The 19,054-nt window shown below is 36.2% G+C and overlaps 1 protein-coding gene across 2 annotated transcripts in view; it reads left to right on the top strand.

Annotated features, from left to right (window-relative positions):
• RasGAP1 (Ras GTPase activating protein 1) overlaps nucleotides 1-19,054 on the top strand; it is a 102,668-nt gene that overhangs the window by 25,057 nt on the left and 58,557 nt on the right. For both annotated transcript variants that reach the window (XM_069833550.1, XM_069833551.1), the window contains exons 2-4: nucleotides 3,987-4,107; nucleotides 12,187-12,388; nucleotides 17,274-17,359. In XM_069833550.1, coding sequence (XP_069689651.1) covers nucleotides 3,987-4,107; nucleotides 12,187-12,388; nucleotides 17,274-17,359 — 409 coding nt within the window. The remainder of the gene's footprint in view (nucleotides 1-3,986; nucleotides 4,108-12,186; nucleotides 12,389-17,273; nucleotides 17,360-19,054) is intronic.

A 19,054-nucleotide genomic window follows, 5' to 3' on the forward strand; every position in this document is an offset into this window, starting at 1 on the left:
GTTATCGTTGTCGTTTCCGTTTCCCGGTTTATTGTGAACCAGTGTTAACTTGAATAATTTCGAGGGAAAAATTGTTCCGGAGCCGGGTATCGAACCCGGGACCTTTGGTTTAACGTACCAACGCCCTACCACTGAGCTACTCGGGAACTCTAACCGACACCGATCCAATTTTTCCCTCTATATCCACAGACCTCAAAGTGGGCTGACAACCGTCAAGCAACCAACTTCGAGTGCACACTAACTCCGTGTGACTTAAATTGTGGTTTTCTGTTAACGAACAGTGACGTGTATTATGCAAATCAAGATTTTCAGGTATAACTCCCTGTAAAGTTGATTTGAATAATTTCGAGGGAAAAATTGTTCCGGAGCCGGGTATCGAACCCGGGACCTTTGGTGTTAACTTGTCCCAACCAAGATTCGAACCGGAACCCGATCGTTTCACAGTCAGGTGTGCTAACCGTTACTCTACAGCAATGGATTATTATTATTCTTATTATTAATTGTTATTAATTATTATTATATTATTATTATTATTATTAGTATCACTGTTATCATCATTATCATTATCGTAATCATTAGGATGATCAAGATTATGATTATCAGGATTATTATGATGGTTATTATTTATTATTGTCTTGTAAGTTACCATTAGGTACAACGAATTAGAAATCTTATTAATTCTTAATTTGTTATTCTCGTTCCTATAACATATAGGATAATTATTGTAAACCATATAGGCCTATGTCATTTTATATTGCAACATGGCTGCAATACAATAAGGATTGTTCTGTAACAATATTTTATAACGTGCACACCAGTAGAAAGTGTAGTTTTCTATAGTATAGGCTGGTTCACAATAAACCGGGAACAGAAACGAGAACGGAAATAACGTTAAAATAAATGTAGCCTACAGTATTTAAATGTGAGCATTCAGAATAGTTAATTGTCAATGCTTACATTTAAATACATTTATTTTAACAATATTTCCGTTCTAGTTCTCGTTGCCGTTTCCGTTCCCGGTTTATTGTGAACCAGCTTTTAATATTTTCATGTTTCACATCATTGTGTTACAAACTATTTTTTTATTTAGTTGCTATAAAAGATGGCCTAATTACTGTAAAGTGTAAACCATCTCGTACTATATAGCCTCATTTTCAACTACCTATATTGAAATATCATTTAATACCATCCGTACAATAACGGGTTTTCATGCGTTGAAGGGTTCCGTACAAATTTTGCGGAACAAACGTTTGAGTCATGAGTCTTTCGCAAACAGCTCTTTGGTTAACTCGCCGTTATTCGAGAACCAGTAAAGATTTTGAGCTGCCATCACTTTTAAAAATAATTTCCACCCTTTCTCAACATTTCTCTCGCTTTGACCCCCCATCTAACGTGAAAAACAAAAAAGTTTTCAGCCTACAAAGGTGAAGTTGCAAATGTCTATTCTGAACACATCAAACTCCATCGAAGTTAATATTTTTTTTCTCACTTTCCAAAAAATATTTTCAGTTAAATTTTTTTCCTATGTTTTCCTTAGACATTGAGCTATCAATCCAAAAAATTACAGCGTGATTGATTAAGTATTATAGGAGCTACGACATGATATATATTTAAAGAACCGGGAAGTGTATAAGCCAATGCTTCCTATAGGAGCACGGCCCGAGCGATATTGCTTGCTTATCAGTCCCGCCTAGACCTCCGAGACTGTCGGGAATGACCTAGTATCGGTAATCTCGGGAGCAAGAGAATCTCGTGTTCTCTATCAATGAGTCATTTGGCTAGGTTAGGTACTCGCGCACCGAGCGAGACTACGGTGATTACGCAACCGAGAACGGGCGATAAAATGAGGCAGTCTGCCCGACTCTAGTATAGAGTGTTACTTGGGAAACATAAGGGAAAAAACTTTTGGGGAAGCTGAGACGTAGGTGTGAGGATAATATTAAAATGGGTATGAGAGAGTTGGAATATGAGCTAGGAACTGGATTAATCTTGCTCAGGATAGAGATTGATGGGCTTATGTAAGGGTGGCAATGAACCTCTGGGTTCTCTAAAAGCCATTTGTAAGTAAGTAAGTAAGTAAGTATGAAGTTAGTAAATGACTACTAAACAGATTATGTAATAGTGTAAGAAAGTGAAGTCACAGCCTTCCAAGCAGTACATTATAAACAACATGTCAAAAAAGTTTAGAACTTGTTTTGAGAAATGCGAAGTCACTCAAGTTTATCGACAAAGTTAAAGTTTTATTAAAATACGTAAATTACTATTATCCATAACTGCTATCTTATCTGCTCTTTATTTCACTGTTCTTATCAACCTAAACGATGGCTTTGGTATACCATGACTTTTTTTACGGCAGTGAATTAAAAGTTTTTTAAGTCACAGCAGTAAATTAAAATTGTTTAAGTCACTCTCTCCATGACAACCAACACATTAGCAATAATAAAATCTATACATACAATAGCGTGCAAATTAATCTGAACAACGTACTTACTTATGCAAAAACACTCAAACAGGATAAAAAAAGGATCTAAGACATACCTCAGTAATCTATGTGGCCTCCCTTGTTCCTAATAACAGCTCTGAGACGATTTGGCATGGATTCCACTAATTTCCCACAAATATTCTTCATTTCTTCATCGCGAAACCATACACCAATGAGGGCAGAAATCATCTCCTTTGTAGAACAATCCATTTTTTGCATTCTTCTTTTGCAAATTGACCACAAGTTCTCAATGGGGTTGATGTCGGGTGAGTTGCCTGGCCAGGGGAGTACCTGAATATTCTTCTTGTTGAAGAATTCTGTAGTTTTTAGAACAATCCATTTTTTGCATTCTTCTTTTGCAAATTGACCACAAGTTCTCAATGGGGTTGATGTCGGGTGAGTTGCCTGGCCAGGGGAGTACCTGAATATTCTTCTTGTTGAAGAATTCTGTAGTTTTTCGAGATGTATGGCATGGTGCCAGGTCTTGTTGGAACACACCTCTGCCATCCGAAAATGATTTTTGCAGCTGGGGTACGATTCTGGTTTCCAATAAGTGAATATATTTGTCAGAATTCATCATTCCCTTGATAGGTATTAATGCTCCAGGCCCTTCATGTGTAAAACAACCCCAAAACATTACTTTAGGGGGGTATTTGGGTGCTTGTTGGAGATGAGCTGCTGTTACTTTTTCGGATCCTTTCCGTACATAAGAAACACGGTGGCCGTGGACCTCGAAATGAGACTCATCGGAAAAAAGTACATTCTTCCAGTCATTCACTGTCCAGTGTTGATGTAATTTTGCCCACATTAAGCATTTTTTGCACATAACAGGGGTTAGCAGTTGCTTCTTAATAGGCTTACGAGCCCTTCGTCCAGCTTCCAAAAGCCTACGCCACACTGTTGTGACGTGAATATTCGCCCCAGTGGTAGCCATTAACTCGCGGGTTAAGTCGACAGCAGTTAGTCTAGGATTTAATTTACTTTTCCTGACAATTAAACGATCATCTGCAGGTGAAGTCTTCCTTTTCCGGCCACAGTTTCCTTTTTTCTGGGGTGTGATGGATCCAGCCTCCCTGTATCCTTTTATGATCGAATTAACAGTAGCCAAACCGATGTGACATTCTGCAGCAATTTGCCTCTGTGTCATAGAAGAATCTCTGCTAATGTTATAATTTTAGACCGTTTTCGTGGAGTTGTATCCATTTGTGAAGACGACAGAATGTACACAGGATTGCAGTATTAAGTCTTCAACACAACTGAAATGCTTATAAGTACAAAACGACAGGCAAAATGTCACATACTATAAAAAAATAATAACGACAGACCTTGAACAATGGAATTACACGTACTACAGATGTCAATTAAAGCAGTATGAGCAGCTGTGAGGCCAACAATGACAGAAAATGTAAAAATATGTCGTGTTTGCATACTACTGTACATTCATTTAAAATTGCAGGCATGGTATGTTGCTAGAATGCATCATTTTATTTTTTATGTTTCACAGGTGAAGCAAAGAACTTGCAGAGCAGGAGTCATGGTTCTGTCAATCAGCGGGATGTATATTGTACTCTCTCTCTGGACCAAGAGGAAATATTCCGAACTACCACAATTGAACGCACACTCAAGTAAGGACTCATCTGCTGGCAATTGATTGGTTCTCAATTCTGTGGTGTACTGTGATTAATACTTTCTTTTCGAACTTGTTTCATCAGAATATAAACATATTATATGCAATGCATTGTTAACAAAAATACTATAGGCCCTAGTTTCCTTATCAAAAGATAAGAAGGGAACTTTTAGTGTTTTTGATACTTTTTCTTTACAATATAAACTTTTGGTGGGTTTTAAAATTTATGCTTGCAACAGACAGGAAGTGAGTGGGAATGCTAAAGGTGAAAGAGTTTGGAAGGTTTAAAGAAAAGTAGTTAATACAAAAAAGTATGCAAATCATAATTTCTACTGTGGAGGTGGCGAGGGGTACGATCATCCACTCCTCTTTATCTTTCTTATATTGGCTGCTTTCGCCAGGTGGAGGACACATTGGAAGGATTGGATGTGCGCAGTGGAAGACTTTTAGAAATGAATAGTGTGAATTTGTAAAACAAATATAATTAACAATAATAATTAACAATATACATAAATGGATAATGAAATAACAATAAATATGAAATAGGTGAATGAAAGTAGAACGAACTAATCTAAAATGGTATCCCCAGAATATGTAAACCATAAAAGTATCACAAGGCTGGGGCCAACATACTTATAAGTGATGAACATCTAATATGGCCGTCTCTCGATAATCTGTAACTGACCTATAAGCCATATGTTCATGAACCACTCTCTAAATATATACATTTTAACTATCTGAGTATGAATCTAAACGGAACACCCAGCCAGCACATTAACTTAATACATGGTCCATTCGACCATAGATATCACTCAATCTAATTAAGCAAACTAAAGGTACATGTAAACTCAATAACAGACAAACTGTACCCAGCATAAGGCATCACATAACTGATCACTATACATTACCCATAGCACATATTGCTCACATAACCTGTGCCATTGCACTAACACAAATCTCTGCACTTTACAAAATGAATACCCAACGGAGAGAGAGAGGGATGGAGACAGATACACGTAATAAGTAAACGGACGATAATTCCAACCTCAACGATCATTTAAATAGCAATGAACTCGACGCATATGATAACAAAATAGCGGTGAAGGAATCCAATAATCAAATGGAGCAGGGATTACACTAAGACCATATGTGAGACCGTAATCGCTGCCTTATCACTCTAACCATCTCGGAACATGAACTCACGTTTCAAATCAAATCTCCTTACATAATCCCCAAATACAATTTACCTCAAACACATATATATCTCACAAATATATTACTCGATGCAAATACAAAACTTGCCCCCAAGACGTATCACTAGCAAGCGATGTTTCAAACTACGATCCACTAAATCCCAAACACACACGACGCAATTTAACTACTCCATTGATCTATCTCCAGCACGTACCAAGCCCGAATCACGTTGTCTATATCTGCCACGTACTAAAATGCTAAGTCTTATTAAATGTTTATGTCGCGTACGAGAGCCTAAGTCTTGCTAAGTGTATCTGCCGTGTACCGGAACCCAAGTGTCGTTCTGTGTATCTCCGTTAAAACAGGTAAACTCTCTCCCCCTCTATCCTCGTAATGAACCGGCCAATAGGGTTATTTGGAAAGAACAAATGAAGGGATTGATAGCGCTATCTATACTGTGACGTCTGAGAGCGCTCTGACGGATGAAGTGACGTACTAGATGAACGGCCGTGGTAGTAGGCACGGCTCACTACCTTTGTTACTATATTGTCGTGTATACGAGGGGGGACCCAAAAATAATCTTTTTTTTTTTTTTTTAACTCCACATTCACAGTACTTTAGTCCCCTTCAAAGTATTGTCCATGTGCATTAATATACTTGTCCCAACGCTTTTGCCACTGCAGAAAACAGTGCTGGAACTCTTGAGGCAGGATACTGTTTAAAGTCGTTAGCGTGTTTTCTTTGACATCATCCACATCACTGAATTGCTTTCCTTTCAGACATTTCTTCATCTGTGGAAATAAAAAAAAGTCCGATAGAACCAGATAGGTGAGTAGGGTGGATGAGGCACAAGCACCATGTTGTTGTTTTTCAAAAACTGTCGGACCATCAGAGCTGTGTGGGCTAGAGCATTGTCGTGGTGAAGCAACCAGTTCCCATTTCTTCACATTTCGGGCCGTTTTCATCACACACTCTCTCGTAATCTTCATCACACATCCAAATAGAAATGTTGGTTCACTGTTTGTTCTGGCAGAACGAACTCTTTGTGGACAATGCCATTCATATAAAAAAAAAAACAAATCAACATTGTTTTCACATTGGATCTCACTTGACGTGCTTTCTTGGGTCTGGTGAATTTGGAGTTTTCCACTGGCTCGATGCTTGCTTTGATTCTGGATCGTACCCATAGCACCAAGACTCATCCCCAGTCACAATTCTTTTAAGAAAATTTGTATCGTTCTGCACTTCACTCTTAAGTCGCAGCAAACTCTCACGCGCTTTTCTCTTTGGTCATCTGTGAGCAAGCGAGGAACAAATTTTGCAGACACCGGTCTCATGTGCAAATCTTCGGTCAAAATTCGCTGGACCGTGCTCCATGACAGGTTCGTTTGCACAGAAACTTCGTCAATGGTCTTTCGACGGTCTTCATCAATTGCACGTTTGATTTTGGCAATGTTTTCGTCATTTCTTCCTGTCGAAGGATGCCCAGGGCATGGCATGTCTTCAGTTGACATGTTGCCAGATTCGAAATGGGAAAACCACTCGCAGACCTGTGATTTCCCCAAAGCATCATCATTAGCGGTCTCGTCTGCAATTTTACCTAACAGAAAACAAAATTTCACACACAGTCTTTGTTCCTTGTGGTCGGCCATCTCACTAATCGCCAAACTGTTGAAACAGGGACGCAAACAACACAGCACCACAAACAAATCACTTAACTCAGACTGATGCCAGCTCACTAACGGTCGCGGGAGACCCCAAACTAACACCATCTAACAGCACAACTTGTAACTATAAAACATGCATGCGCAACAGTTCCGGTTACTTTTGGGTCCACCCTCATATCCATAATGCATTACGCTATATTATATTAGAATTAGGAAATAACACTTTAATTAACCAAAAGATAAGAAGAAACCGAAAAAGTGTTTGAGACAAAATTGATAGCTTTATTAATTTAACTTCTCTGTAAATAGAGAGTCCATTGCTAGCATACAGTTGTAATAGTCACTGTGTGTAGACTCCCTTCTCTTCTTTCTGTTTACATACAAAGCATACTTGCAGCAATTGAAGGTTACATCATAGTTGAATCACATGAACATCAACTAGAAGAAGTACATGAGGAAAAAAGGACTATATATGAACATACAATTAATTTTTATAAGGGCAAATACAAGTCTCCAGATACTGATCAAATTCCAGCAGAATTAATACAAGAAGATGGAAACGCATTATCTAGTGAAATTTATAAGCTTGTACATGCTATTTGGGAAAAGGAAATTGTACCAGAACAATGGAAGAAGTCCATAATTGTACCTGTCTTTAAGAATGGGGGAAAAGACTAACTGTAGTAACTTTCGAGGAATATCACTTTTATTGACATCGTACAAAATTTTGACCAATATTCTTTTGAGAAGATTAACTCCATATGTAGATGAAATTATTGGTGATCATCAACGCGGTTTTAGGAATAACAGATCGACTATTGATCAGATTTTTTGTATTCGACAGATATTGGAGAAAAAATGGGAGTATAAGAGCACAGTACATCAGTTATTCATAGATTTCAAAAAGACATATAGCCAGTGGCGTAGCATCAGGGGAAACAGGGTAGACTTCGTCTACTCAAAAGTCACGAAATAATTCATACTGCAAGTATCATATTTGTCTTATATCATCTTTTTAAGTTTCCAAACAGATTTCCTTTAACTTCTGATAAAGTTAATAAAGTTCTGCGTAATCTATATTCGATGCCTCAGAAATAAGTTTCCTGCAGCCATGGTGGATACTTTATATGGAGTAGACAAAACACGATTTGTCTCTCCCGTCTACTTCAGTCTCTCATATCTGCGCCAGTGTACCCACTCTGACTGCTCTTCAAAAACATGAGCATGCAGGACCACCTTCTTCTCTCACATACAGAACATGATACAGCCTGCTCGCATGAGCTCGACATGTCTACCCCTGTTTGTACAATGCAGAATATGAGTGATTGTTGTTTCTTGTACTGCAGTTTTTAACGATCTGTATCAAGCATGGAAAGAGATAAGGTGATGATTGGCGTGAAAAATGTGACTTTTCATTCTATTATTTATTAAAGACAATTTTTTCTTGTCATTAATATTGAGCAGAAGCTGAACTTAGGTCTAAAATAAATAGACAGTCCTCAATTAAATTTATCCAAGGTTGACAGAAATGTGACTATAAAATGTCAAAGTACTTGACAGTCTTATTATAAGTGGCTTTGTAGTTCTGACCAGGTCAAGAATCTAGGAGTTGTACTGGTATTTCTGCAGTAAAAAACTTTGAAGTAAAAGCTATAAAGTATGCAGGAAGAAAAACATATTAAAAATGCAGAAATGTTTCATGTGTTGGGAAGAAACAATAGAAAACTGATGGAAAAATCATGCTTAGAAACTGTTAGACGAAATAGAAACATAAAAATTTGAAATTTATCCTTTGAAGAGGTGGAAACATTCAAATACCTCCGGACAACAGTAACAAATATAAACGACATTCGAGAGGAAATGAAACGCAGAATAAATATTGGAAATGCCTGCTATTATTCGATTGAGAAGCTTTTGTCATCTAGTCTGCTTTTAAAAAAACTGAAAGTTAAAATTTAGAAAACAGTTATATTAGGTTTTTCTGTATGGTTATGAAATTTGGACTCTCACAACGCAGAACTGCATGCAATTGTATACCTCACTTAATATAATTAGGAAATAATAGAAATTCAAATATAATTAAATACAGAAAAATCAATTAAAATTACAAATACACGTAATAAACCATATCCCCCTAATTTTAATAATACTAGAAAAATATTCTAGTTAAATCCAAACGTTTGAGATGGGTAGGGCATGTAGCAGATATGGGTGAATTCAGAAATGCATATAGAGTGTTAGTTGGGAGAACTGAGGAAAAAAGATCTTTGGGGAGGCTGAGACATAGATGGAAGGATAATATTAAAATAGATTTGAGAGAGGTGGGATATGATGGTAGAGACTGGATTAATCTTTCTCAGGATAGGGACCAATGGCGGGCTTATGTGAGGGCGGCAATGAACCTCTGAGTTCTCTAAAATCCATTTGTAAGTAAGGACAAATACAACTAAGGATTTATAGCTATTTTCTGACATCATTATGAGCGATGACTTTAATTCACTTATTTGCAACATTTCTTTATGCATTTCAAATTATTTGAGTTCATTTCTCGCAGTATAAGCATAAATGTTTTATTAAGGCTATATAATAAAATAGTAGTGGCTGTCATATATATATATATATATATAGAGAGAGAGAGAGAGGGAGAGGAGAGAGAGAGAGACCCCCCCCCCCCTGCAATGTTCAAACATGAGAAAGGCAAGCAAGACATTACAGAATTCGTCTTATTTCATGCGAAAATTACTCCCAAATCTGTGTTAAAATCCATAACTGGTTAAAATATGAATAGATGAGAGTGAAGGACAGTGAATATTTTCATAACAGGGTGGAACAATCATGATAGGCCTCCTTCTTTAGAGCGAACATCAGCAAATATCGAACTTCGTCATACTCGACAAACTTGAATCGAACATAGCACCTGTAATGCACGACACTAATATATATACTGTCTATATACAATGTGGTCCACAAAGTGTTACAAGCTAATATCTCTTAAATGGATCAATATAACTAAATGCTAACTATTCCTACAGTTTTCGGAGGAGGGGACCTTCATGATGGTTTCATGGATAGTCTCAGTATGGCCCAAAATGGGGTTCCGGTGGAGTAACTTCAGAATTTTAAATGAACAATGATATAACTTTTAAATATTTTGATTGTCCTAAACAAATTAAGCAACTTTTGTTTAAAACATTTTTTTTCTATATACTGAAATATTCTGAAATGGTATAAGGTGGTATTTGAAACTAGACACATCCAGTACAGATAAATAATAATAAACCATGCTCTAACTTTAAATAATTTTGTAAATTGCTCAAAATAACTTTAATTAACATCTAAACACATAGTAAATTTTCTAAACAATTTCAGTTCCATTTATTTCAGTATTATGATTTCAAAGCCACCTCAAGTCTCAAAATATGTGGCTGGCCATGTTGATTGTTTAGTGTGACCCTTCTAGATACTAAAATATGGCAGTTTATGATGTTGAAGTAAATATGATGTTAGTGCTAGATGAATGCAGGAGAAACTATAGAATTGCAGCGGTAGTGGTCAGTGGAAAGATATGGGATGCAAATGTCTCATATGAAATTCAAACGACTTTCAACACGGTTGCATAACAATGGAAGTATAAAGAACAAGAATCGCTTGAAGGTGAAATCAAAAGTGAATGATGAAAATGTTATCAATATTCTTGCCGCTGTAGAAGTAAATCCACAGATAAGTCAACGCGAATTGGCCAAAGACAGTGGAATTAGCTGCACTTCAGTGCATCACCGTTACCATCTTTATCATATGTGTATGCATCAAGACCTCACACAAAGAAATTTCAGCTTCGAGTTGTCTTTAGTGAGTGGCTACTTAATGCTATTGCAGAGAATGGTTCGTTCTTGGCACACATATTATTTTCAGGTGAAGTGACATTCTCAAACATTGCGCATAGGCATAATATGCATTATTGGGCATCTGAAAACTCCCAGAGGATGAGAATTGTGCCTTTTCAACATCATTGGTCACTGAATGTTTAGTGTGGAATCCTTGGTAACTTTGTCATCGGTTCTTACTTCTTTGAAGGCACATTTACTGCTGACTCATATTACCATTTTCTCAAGCATGAATTACCTCCCCTCTTGGAAAACATTCCCTTGAATTCGAGAAGAGAAATGTATGAGCAGGATGGCGCACCATCACATTTTGCAATATGTACATGTGAACTGTTAAATGAGAAATTTGGTGATAGGTGGATTGGACATGCTGGATCTGTTGCATGGCCACCTTGCTCACCTGATATAACACCACTGGACTATTTTTTTGGGGGAGTACTTACATAAAATAAAAAGTCATGTTTACAGTGTTTACACCACCTACAACAAAAGAGGATATCATATGTCGAATAGGTGAAGCTTGTCACACTATTAGCCCCTGTATATTGTTAAAAGTTAGAGAAAACCTTTCCACAAGAATCACCAAGTGCTTAGATGTTAATGGAGGCTACTTTGAGCACTTAATGACATAATGTAAAGTAAATACCTTGGTATTTATTAATTTCCTTATTCATTTTGTAATCTTTTCTACTACTGTGTACTTCATTGAAAACGCATTGTAAGTGCTCAACAATTTATTTAAAAAAAATGTTTCAATAAAAGTTGCTTTGTTTATTGAGGGGAACAGAATATTTTTAAAAGATTCCATGATTTCATTTAAAAATCTGAAGATCCACTCCTGTGCCCCCTAAAGTGGCCCTGGAAGACTCCTCCCTCCAATAAAATTTAGAAGAAAAGCATTCGGTTTTATCTATTCATTTAAGAGATATTAAATGTGTCTGTGTCTGTGTGTGTGTCCCCTACAATTTTACAAACAAACTTTTCATTTCAAATATTTGGGAAATTTGATATCTTAAGACTGTAATAAAGATGTACAAAATAAATTCTCACGATTTTAGACAATGTGAGGCACAATATGAAGAACCTTGAGCAAATCCTGCAGTACTCATGAAAATTTGTAATAGAAAAGGATTTGTAATAATGTGATCCTGGATAATGTATAAATCTTTGCATAATGCAATGATTATTTTATTTACTTCTAGATGTATGTAAAGGGAGAATATTTCATTTAAAAACATCCATTTTTTTATTAATTGTTTAAGAGAACTAGGTACTTTTTAAGTTCAATCTTAGGTACTGTTCAAATTCCAATGTTTATTTTAATGTTTGCAGTCCATTTTTTGGAGAGGAATTCCAGTTTGAAGTTCCAAGGCGATTTCGTTACCTATCTGTATATGTGTACGATAGAGATCGACACCTAAAGCAAGACAAAGTTCTTGGGAAAGTGGCTATAAAACGAGAAGATCTTCACACGTACCATAATAAGGATCATTGGTTTCCAATCCTCCCAGTTGATGCAGACAGTGAGGTGCAGGTAATTTGGGAATATATTTTGATGTTTTCTTCATACTGAATTATGTATTATTTCATAAACTTATATCTATTAACTCGTTAATGACTTGACTGTGGGCAATTTTCACAGTGGAACAAATAATACTTGTGAGATATTATAACTTAGTTGTCGTTAAATATTTACCTAGGTATACCCGAATTGTTACTTAAGCTATAGATCTAATATCAAAAATGTTATGAAACATTGCCACCTTCCTTTCTTTTCTCCTGCACTCCTGTACGTTCTCAATTCTCCTTTTCCATATTTGAGCCCATACAAGACTTGTCTTGTCTGTCTTCAAGGACTTCAAGAAGCAAGGAATAGAACTCTCAAATAAGCTAAAACTGATCTCTTCTTCTGATTATTGTCGACCTTCACTTCTTTTTTCTATGAGTGCATATTTGTATACTCTGTAAGCGATTTTACTTTAACTCCATCTATATATAAGTCATCATGCAACCGAGAGCATTTAAACAAATTTTGTGAGCTTCATGAAAATTATAACTTTTTATTTTGTTCAGTGGCAAGCGGTGCAGTTTTATGTGAGGGAAGCAATAATACACATTTTTATAAGTATTGTATAAAACTGATAGCAGCCAACTCACCTAAATATATTTGAAGACCAAAGAATTGGCCTTGGTGGCGCAATTGTTAGAGTACTGGCCTTCTGTGTCCGAGGTTGCAGGTTCGATTCTGGCCCAGGTCCATGCCATATAAGTGTGCTTAGTGGGCATAGTAGTCCTCATTACTGTGAATGGTTTCCAGTAATTTCTTCTCTATAGAATATGAATAATGAATCCGCCTCAACTAGGACAGGTACTCAAAGAAAAAATTTTGGGACATTTTAAGAGTAGAGAATTCATAGTTCTCACGATTAAAGTATAACTTCTGCAATAAATTTCTTCTGTTTCGCTTTATGAACAGGTGAAGCAGATGCTTCCCTTGGCTTCCATGTATGGCACGCCACTACTTTTGCTATACTTTAAAATCTAATACAAGTGAATTCCGTGATTTTAGAGCAAACTGAAAGTTTTTTCCAGCTGTTTTTATGATTTTGATGTGAAAAGTCTCTATCTGACCTACAAGAGAGAAAAATTGTAACGTTGTGACGTATTAAGTTTACTCTGGCATCACTTGTGATACCATGGAAACAAGTGTAAGATGAACTTCGTGCCTCGTGGTTTTCCATGCAGTCAATCTCACTTCATTCTCTTTTTAATGTGTCTCACCTGTCTTACTCCATTATCTAATTATTAATGGATAGAGTGTACTCATCTTTTCATAAGTCCCCTGTCATTTATTTTGTTTCTAACATTTCCTTTTCCCCCCTCAAACTATTAAAAGTGATTATTTAACGAACAATCATTTATCATATAAGATGTTGCAATATTATAAAGTTCTGCAAAATAACTCAGAGTTTCCGTGCCTTATTTTGTTATTCATTTTCATGATTTTACATAATTATTATTAACCTTCATCGCATGTGCATCCACTTTACCAGACACCTGATGTACCTATAGTGCTACACTGCTGTGAGTCCGGTTCACCAGACACATGACGTAGTACTCACTGCTGTGAGTTTATCTCAAACCATTTAACATAGGACTGAGATTCAAAATACACCTTGCAGAAATAATTATGGAGGTTATTGTCCTACACACATTCTTGCAACAAACTAAAATATGGCTTGGAAACTTATACTATAAACAATAATATATGTTACGTTAACTCAGCTACAATTGAGGACGTCACCCAAATAAGTGCGTATAGGGCAAAATCTAGTTCTGATATAAACTAATTTCAATATTTGTCAGCTGTCAGGTTGAAAAAGTATAATTTAATAGTGAAGAAAAAGTTTTTCGACACGACTGTGATGAACCTGACAGCTGACAAACATTGAAATTAGTTATATCAGAACTACATTTTGCTCTGTACGCCCTTATTCGAGTGACGTCCTCCTTTACTGTAAGACATCTTCTTCACATCGTCATTGTCTGTACAGGTGCCTGTTAATAGCTCCAACTCCGAAACAGTTTTGTCACTAAATATTCACACTGATGTTATATAAAAAAACAACGGATGTTCCTATCTATAAATTTAATTTTGTGTGTTAGTCTCTGAAACAAGGACAGGGACACAATCCAATGTCACACTTCACACACTTGTAGACTTTTTATGCTTTTCTTTCTTGGACAGCACACACACACGACAATGACGAGCTGTCTTTCGCTTTCCTGGTAATACTTCTAACTGTCACATCTGTCGTTCTGTCTGTCGCAGTCTTACTGTTTTTTCCTAGATAAATCCTCATATCATCTGTGTATCCCGTGGTTTCACATAGCTTGTAAATTTTGATTTCGAAACGTTTGTGCTTTTTAGGTATATATTGCTTGAACACCACCTTCCCCTTGAATAGTACAATCATCTATTGCCAAATGTTCACTAGGGTTATATAATTTAGAGTAGAGGTCATTTAATAAGTCTAACATAGTTCTCAGTTTCCAAGTCTCGTAGTTTTCGTCATTCCTGTCAGGCCTTTTTGTGTTGTCAATGAAATGTAGAAAACGAAGTATATGCAAAAACTGGTCATATTTTATTGTGTTGGTAAAGAATGAGGTATGGAACTGATCAAGTGTTGACCAGTAGTCTCCCAGTGAGTCCTGTATGTCATGGCTCATTTGGATGATGATAGCCAAAAATCGATCAATTTCGTACTCAGTAAGTCAGGAAGGAGCATCATTTCTTCTTTGCCTCCATGTGCTGATGGTAGTAACAGTTTGTCTCTACCCCCAGCAGTTGAATAACTGTCGTGAAGTATAGCATGAAAATTCTAAATGGAGAGGACTCTCTGTTGATATTAGGGGCTGCATATGCTTACAGACGCCTCTTCTCTCCAGTAAATTTGATGGCAGCCTTGTATCTGCCACAGACTTGAAATGGTCTCCAGTCTGCATTATCATCATCTCCATCTCCGCCGGTATCACTGTCATGTTCTTCCATGTCTGTTGGAATTTTAGTATCGTCTTGTTCTTCTTCACAGTCAGTGTCAACTACAACCTCCACTTCAATCGTGTTGTTGCTCAGAAAACGCATCTTTTTTTCTTTTGAGGTGGTACTGATAACTATTCTTCCATGACTTGTTGCTCACAAGCTCTCTTCGAAACCATGACTGCTGTGAGTGAAAGCTTCAATTTACTCACACAGCTACCAAGGAATGTACGTATTTGCAGTGGGTTGACCAACAGAAAACTAAATCTTTCTCGAAGACACGCACTGCAGTTCAACAGTAAAATAGTCTGACTTCGGAAAAATAGCGACGATCTTCCGCAAGTTAGCAGCTAAGGACTCTTTATTTAGGGACTACGACACATGTCAGGTTTCAAGTTCAACAGGCAGCTGTAGGCTATAAATTACAGTATAATGGCCACTGCCCCTTTCGTCTTCACTCAAACTATACCGGAAAAGGGTCATTCAGAAAAGGAATTAACTTAGAACACAGTAAAGCAGGGATACACGATGCATAATGCAAGGTTACATGATGAAATATGTTCCCATACACTATAAAATAAATGGTAACTTAACATTTTTTAAACAAGAGAATTGACAGAAAAATAAATGGAAGTAAATAATTCAGACTGTAGTAATATGCAAACATTCATAATGCTTTCAGAATTTATCTCTTAATTTTACGTCTTCTCAATCTTCTTCATGTATCCAGCTGTTTGCTGACAACATAAAGTCCACTATAGTCTACTGTAGTCTATTCAGTTGTTGTTTTTCACGAGAAATGAGGGGTATTTTGATTGGTGTTCATTATAGATGCCTGTTGCTAGTAGCCAGAGGTAGGGTGTAGTCTATATATACTGCAGAGCTGTGTCTTCTGCAACTGGTACTGATGATTTTAATTTACTTCTTTTGTGGTTTATGGATGGACAGTATAAAAGAATGTGTTCCAGATCTTCATCATGATTATTACACCACAGACAAGTACGATTATCAGAAATGAAATCAGTGTAGGTACAATTGTGTGACAATGTGACCTGTTCTGGCTCTTGTTAAAATGTTTGAACATGTCTGGGCAAGTTTTTGTACATTTCCAGGTCATTTGGTTTCTTTTGTACAGAATGTAAAATTTTTCCTTTGTCAGAAGAGAGCCAATTGTTGATCCATAGGTTTGTAAAATGAGACTTTACTGAAGCAAAAGCACTGGATAGGATATCACTTGAAGAGGTCTTGGTTGCAAATATGTTGCCGTTTTGCAATATTATCGACTTTCTCGTTTCCAGGTATACCACAATGACTAGAATTTTATGTCTTATAATTTTCAAGAAAATAATTATTTTCGAGAACATTGCATACAGCATTTAAAAACCGTATTAAAAGCCCTGATAGGTCACCAGCTCAGGGATTTAAACATCCCGGTATTTAAAGGTTAATGAATCTCAATCTCAATCTAAAAATTAAATCTTGTACAATTTGACAGTTAATGGTGATTGGACTATGACGAAGTTTTTTCCTTCACTCCTTCTTTTCTTGTTTCTTTCTTTCGTTATTTTCTTTATATTTTTGTTTATTTCTGTTTTCTTTTTATTTCTTACTTCTCAGTTTCTGCCTTTCTTATGTTTTAATTCCTTCGTACATTCATTACATCCTTCTTTCTTCTCTTTCCCATTACTTTCCTCTTTACTTGAAGAGATGTGTCTTCAACAGTTCTAAAATCCTTAATAATTGTCTCACCTTCGGAGGATGACATAACAGGCCCAGTTGAATGTATTACCTTTTCAGAAGTAAAAGTATTCACATTTTAATAATTTCTTAATGGAGATATATAGGTTACTGTATCACTGCACTTATATTTACTTTACAGGGTAAAGCAAATATCGAAGTGAAGCTGGAACCAGTTCTGAAGGGTCACAATGACATCGAGCAACAGAACAACAGGGTTACTGTAAGGTTAGTGGCAGCAGCTGCAAGGAAGTAAAATCCTTTCCCCTGCCATCATTTCACAAATTCTCCATCATCGTCATAATCATAATCATCACCACCACCATCTCATTACTGCTCCAGAGAAAAATGTACTGTCTTGCTAATAGCATTCTTCATTTGAACAGTTGCTTGAGATGAATATGAGTATGGGTATGTAGAAGATGGGAATGATTAAGTCCGATTCTGAAGTAGAAATTTTAATATTCTTACAGAAGATGTGAAGACATGATATCAACGTTTGTCTCTTAAATAATGATGAAAATGTAGCTTTTTATGTAACATCACATGTTTGAAAATAACACAAGTGTCTGTATTGTGTAGAATATTATAGTAAAATTTCTTTTGTGCGTTTCACACTTTTTTTTTCTCTCTCTGAGGTCCCAGCAAAATTCCCATATATTCCACATTAATTTATTTGTATTTCTGTTATTTTTTTTACAAATATATTTTAAAACCCTAGGAGATACGAAATGTTATTTATACATTCTAAATTAATTTTTCTCCAAATTAGGTTTGCTATGAAAATGTAATAACGCTGAAATACAGTATGTGTTCATTGTTAAGATGCGGTCCACTTTGAAATTCGTGGAAATTCGTAGCTGCCCATGCTTGTCTCCAACAATCTTGTGTCATTTAATGACACTGTTTCTGCCTAAGGAACAGTGAAACATTTTATCACATCATGATGCAAGTGAAGAATTTGAGGGCATAGTTTATTCTTTAGGTGCAACTGACTTTTTTTTTTTTTTTAATATAATAGTCACTAAATGAAGAACACATAGTAAAGACAAGGTAAGTCAATTTCGTAAAATTTTCTGGATTGGAATTCGAAATGTAATATTATATGAAACCAACTTTGGCTCAGCAATTAAGATTTCCTGCAAATAATCCTACATTCTTCAAGAATTTATCTTATATATTTGAGTAGGCTACTGTATTATAGACTCAGAGATGGCTCAGCTATGAAGTTCTAAATTTCTCTTGCAAAAATTTTACTAAATTGACAACTCGTTCTCATTTCAGATGTTATTAAATGTAATTTTAATTATATGTTTTTCTCGCTTATGCAGTTTTTTCGAACTCTTATGAAAATGTGTAATTGAAGTTCTACTGTGTATGAGATGTGTAATTCGGATTACATTGCTTGTAATAAGGTGTATTTACGTGGTTATGCAATAGTGCACAAAATGCACTCAAATGTGCATGCCTTTTTCACTAAAAGTGAGAGCTAATGCAGCAATTGAAAGCTACCAATCGCTGGTGGATATCTTGTGCATTATTTCATTAAGCAGTAGCAGGTAGCAAACAATTGATTGCTCTAGGTGGCCATGAGTAAACTGAAAATTGTTTTGTTTGGTGATGTTGGTCCTTTTAACCTGAAAATGGAGGCAGGGATGATTAGTTTACTGCCTGCTTGAACGCATCCACACATCCGATGGCTGTTTATACTGCCTGCTCATTCAATGGTCAAACATGTAACATGACCTATATATTATGCCTATATCCACAAGTGACTTCACTGACCATTAGGAGCTGCCATCTAGCGACAATTTTTTTCTATTCAATGAGTTGCTCAATTACAAAAGCTGCTATGTGACAGAATTAAAAACAATTTCCAAGCTAAAATGGCAAATTAACTACTATAGGTATCCTACAACCAAA

Source organism: Periplaneta americana, chromosome 8 (assembly GCF_040183065.1).
Source record: "Periplaneta americana isolate PAMFEO1 chromosome 8, P.americana_PAMFEO1_priV1, whole genome shotgun sequence".
Lineage (NCBI taxonomy): Eukaryota > Metazoa > Arthropoda > Insecta > Blattodea > Blattidae > Periplaneta > Periplaneta americana.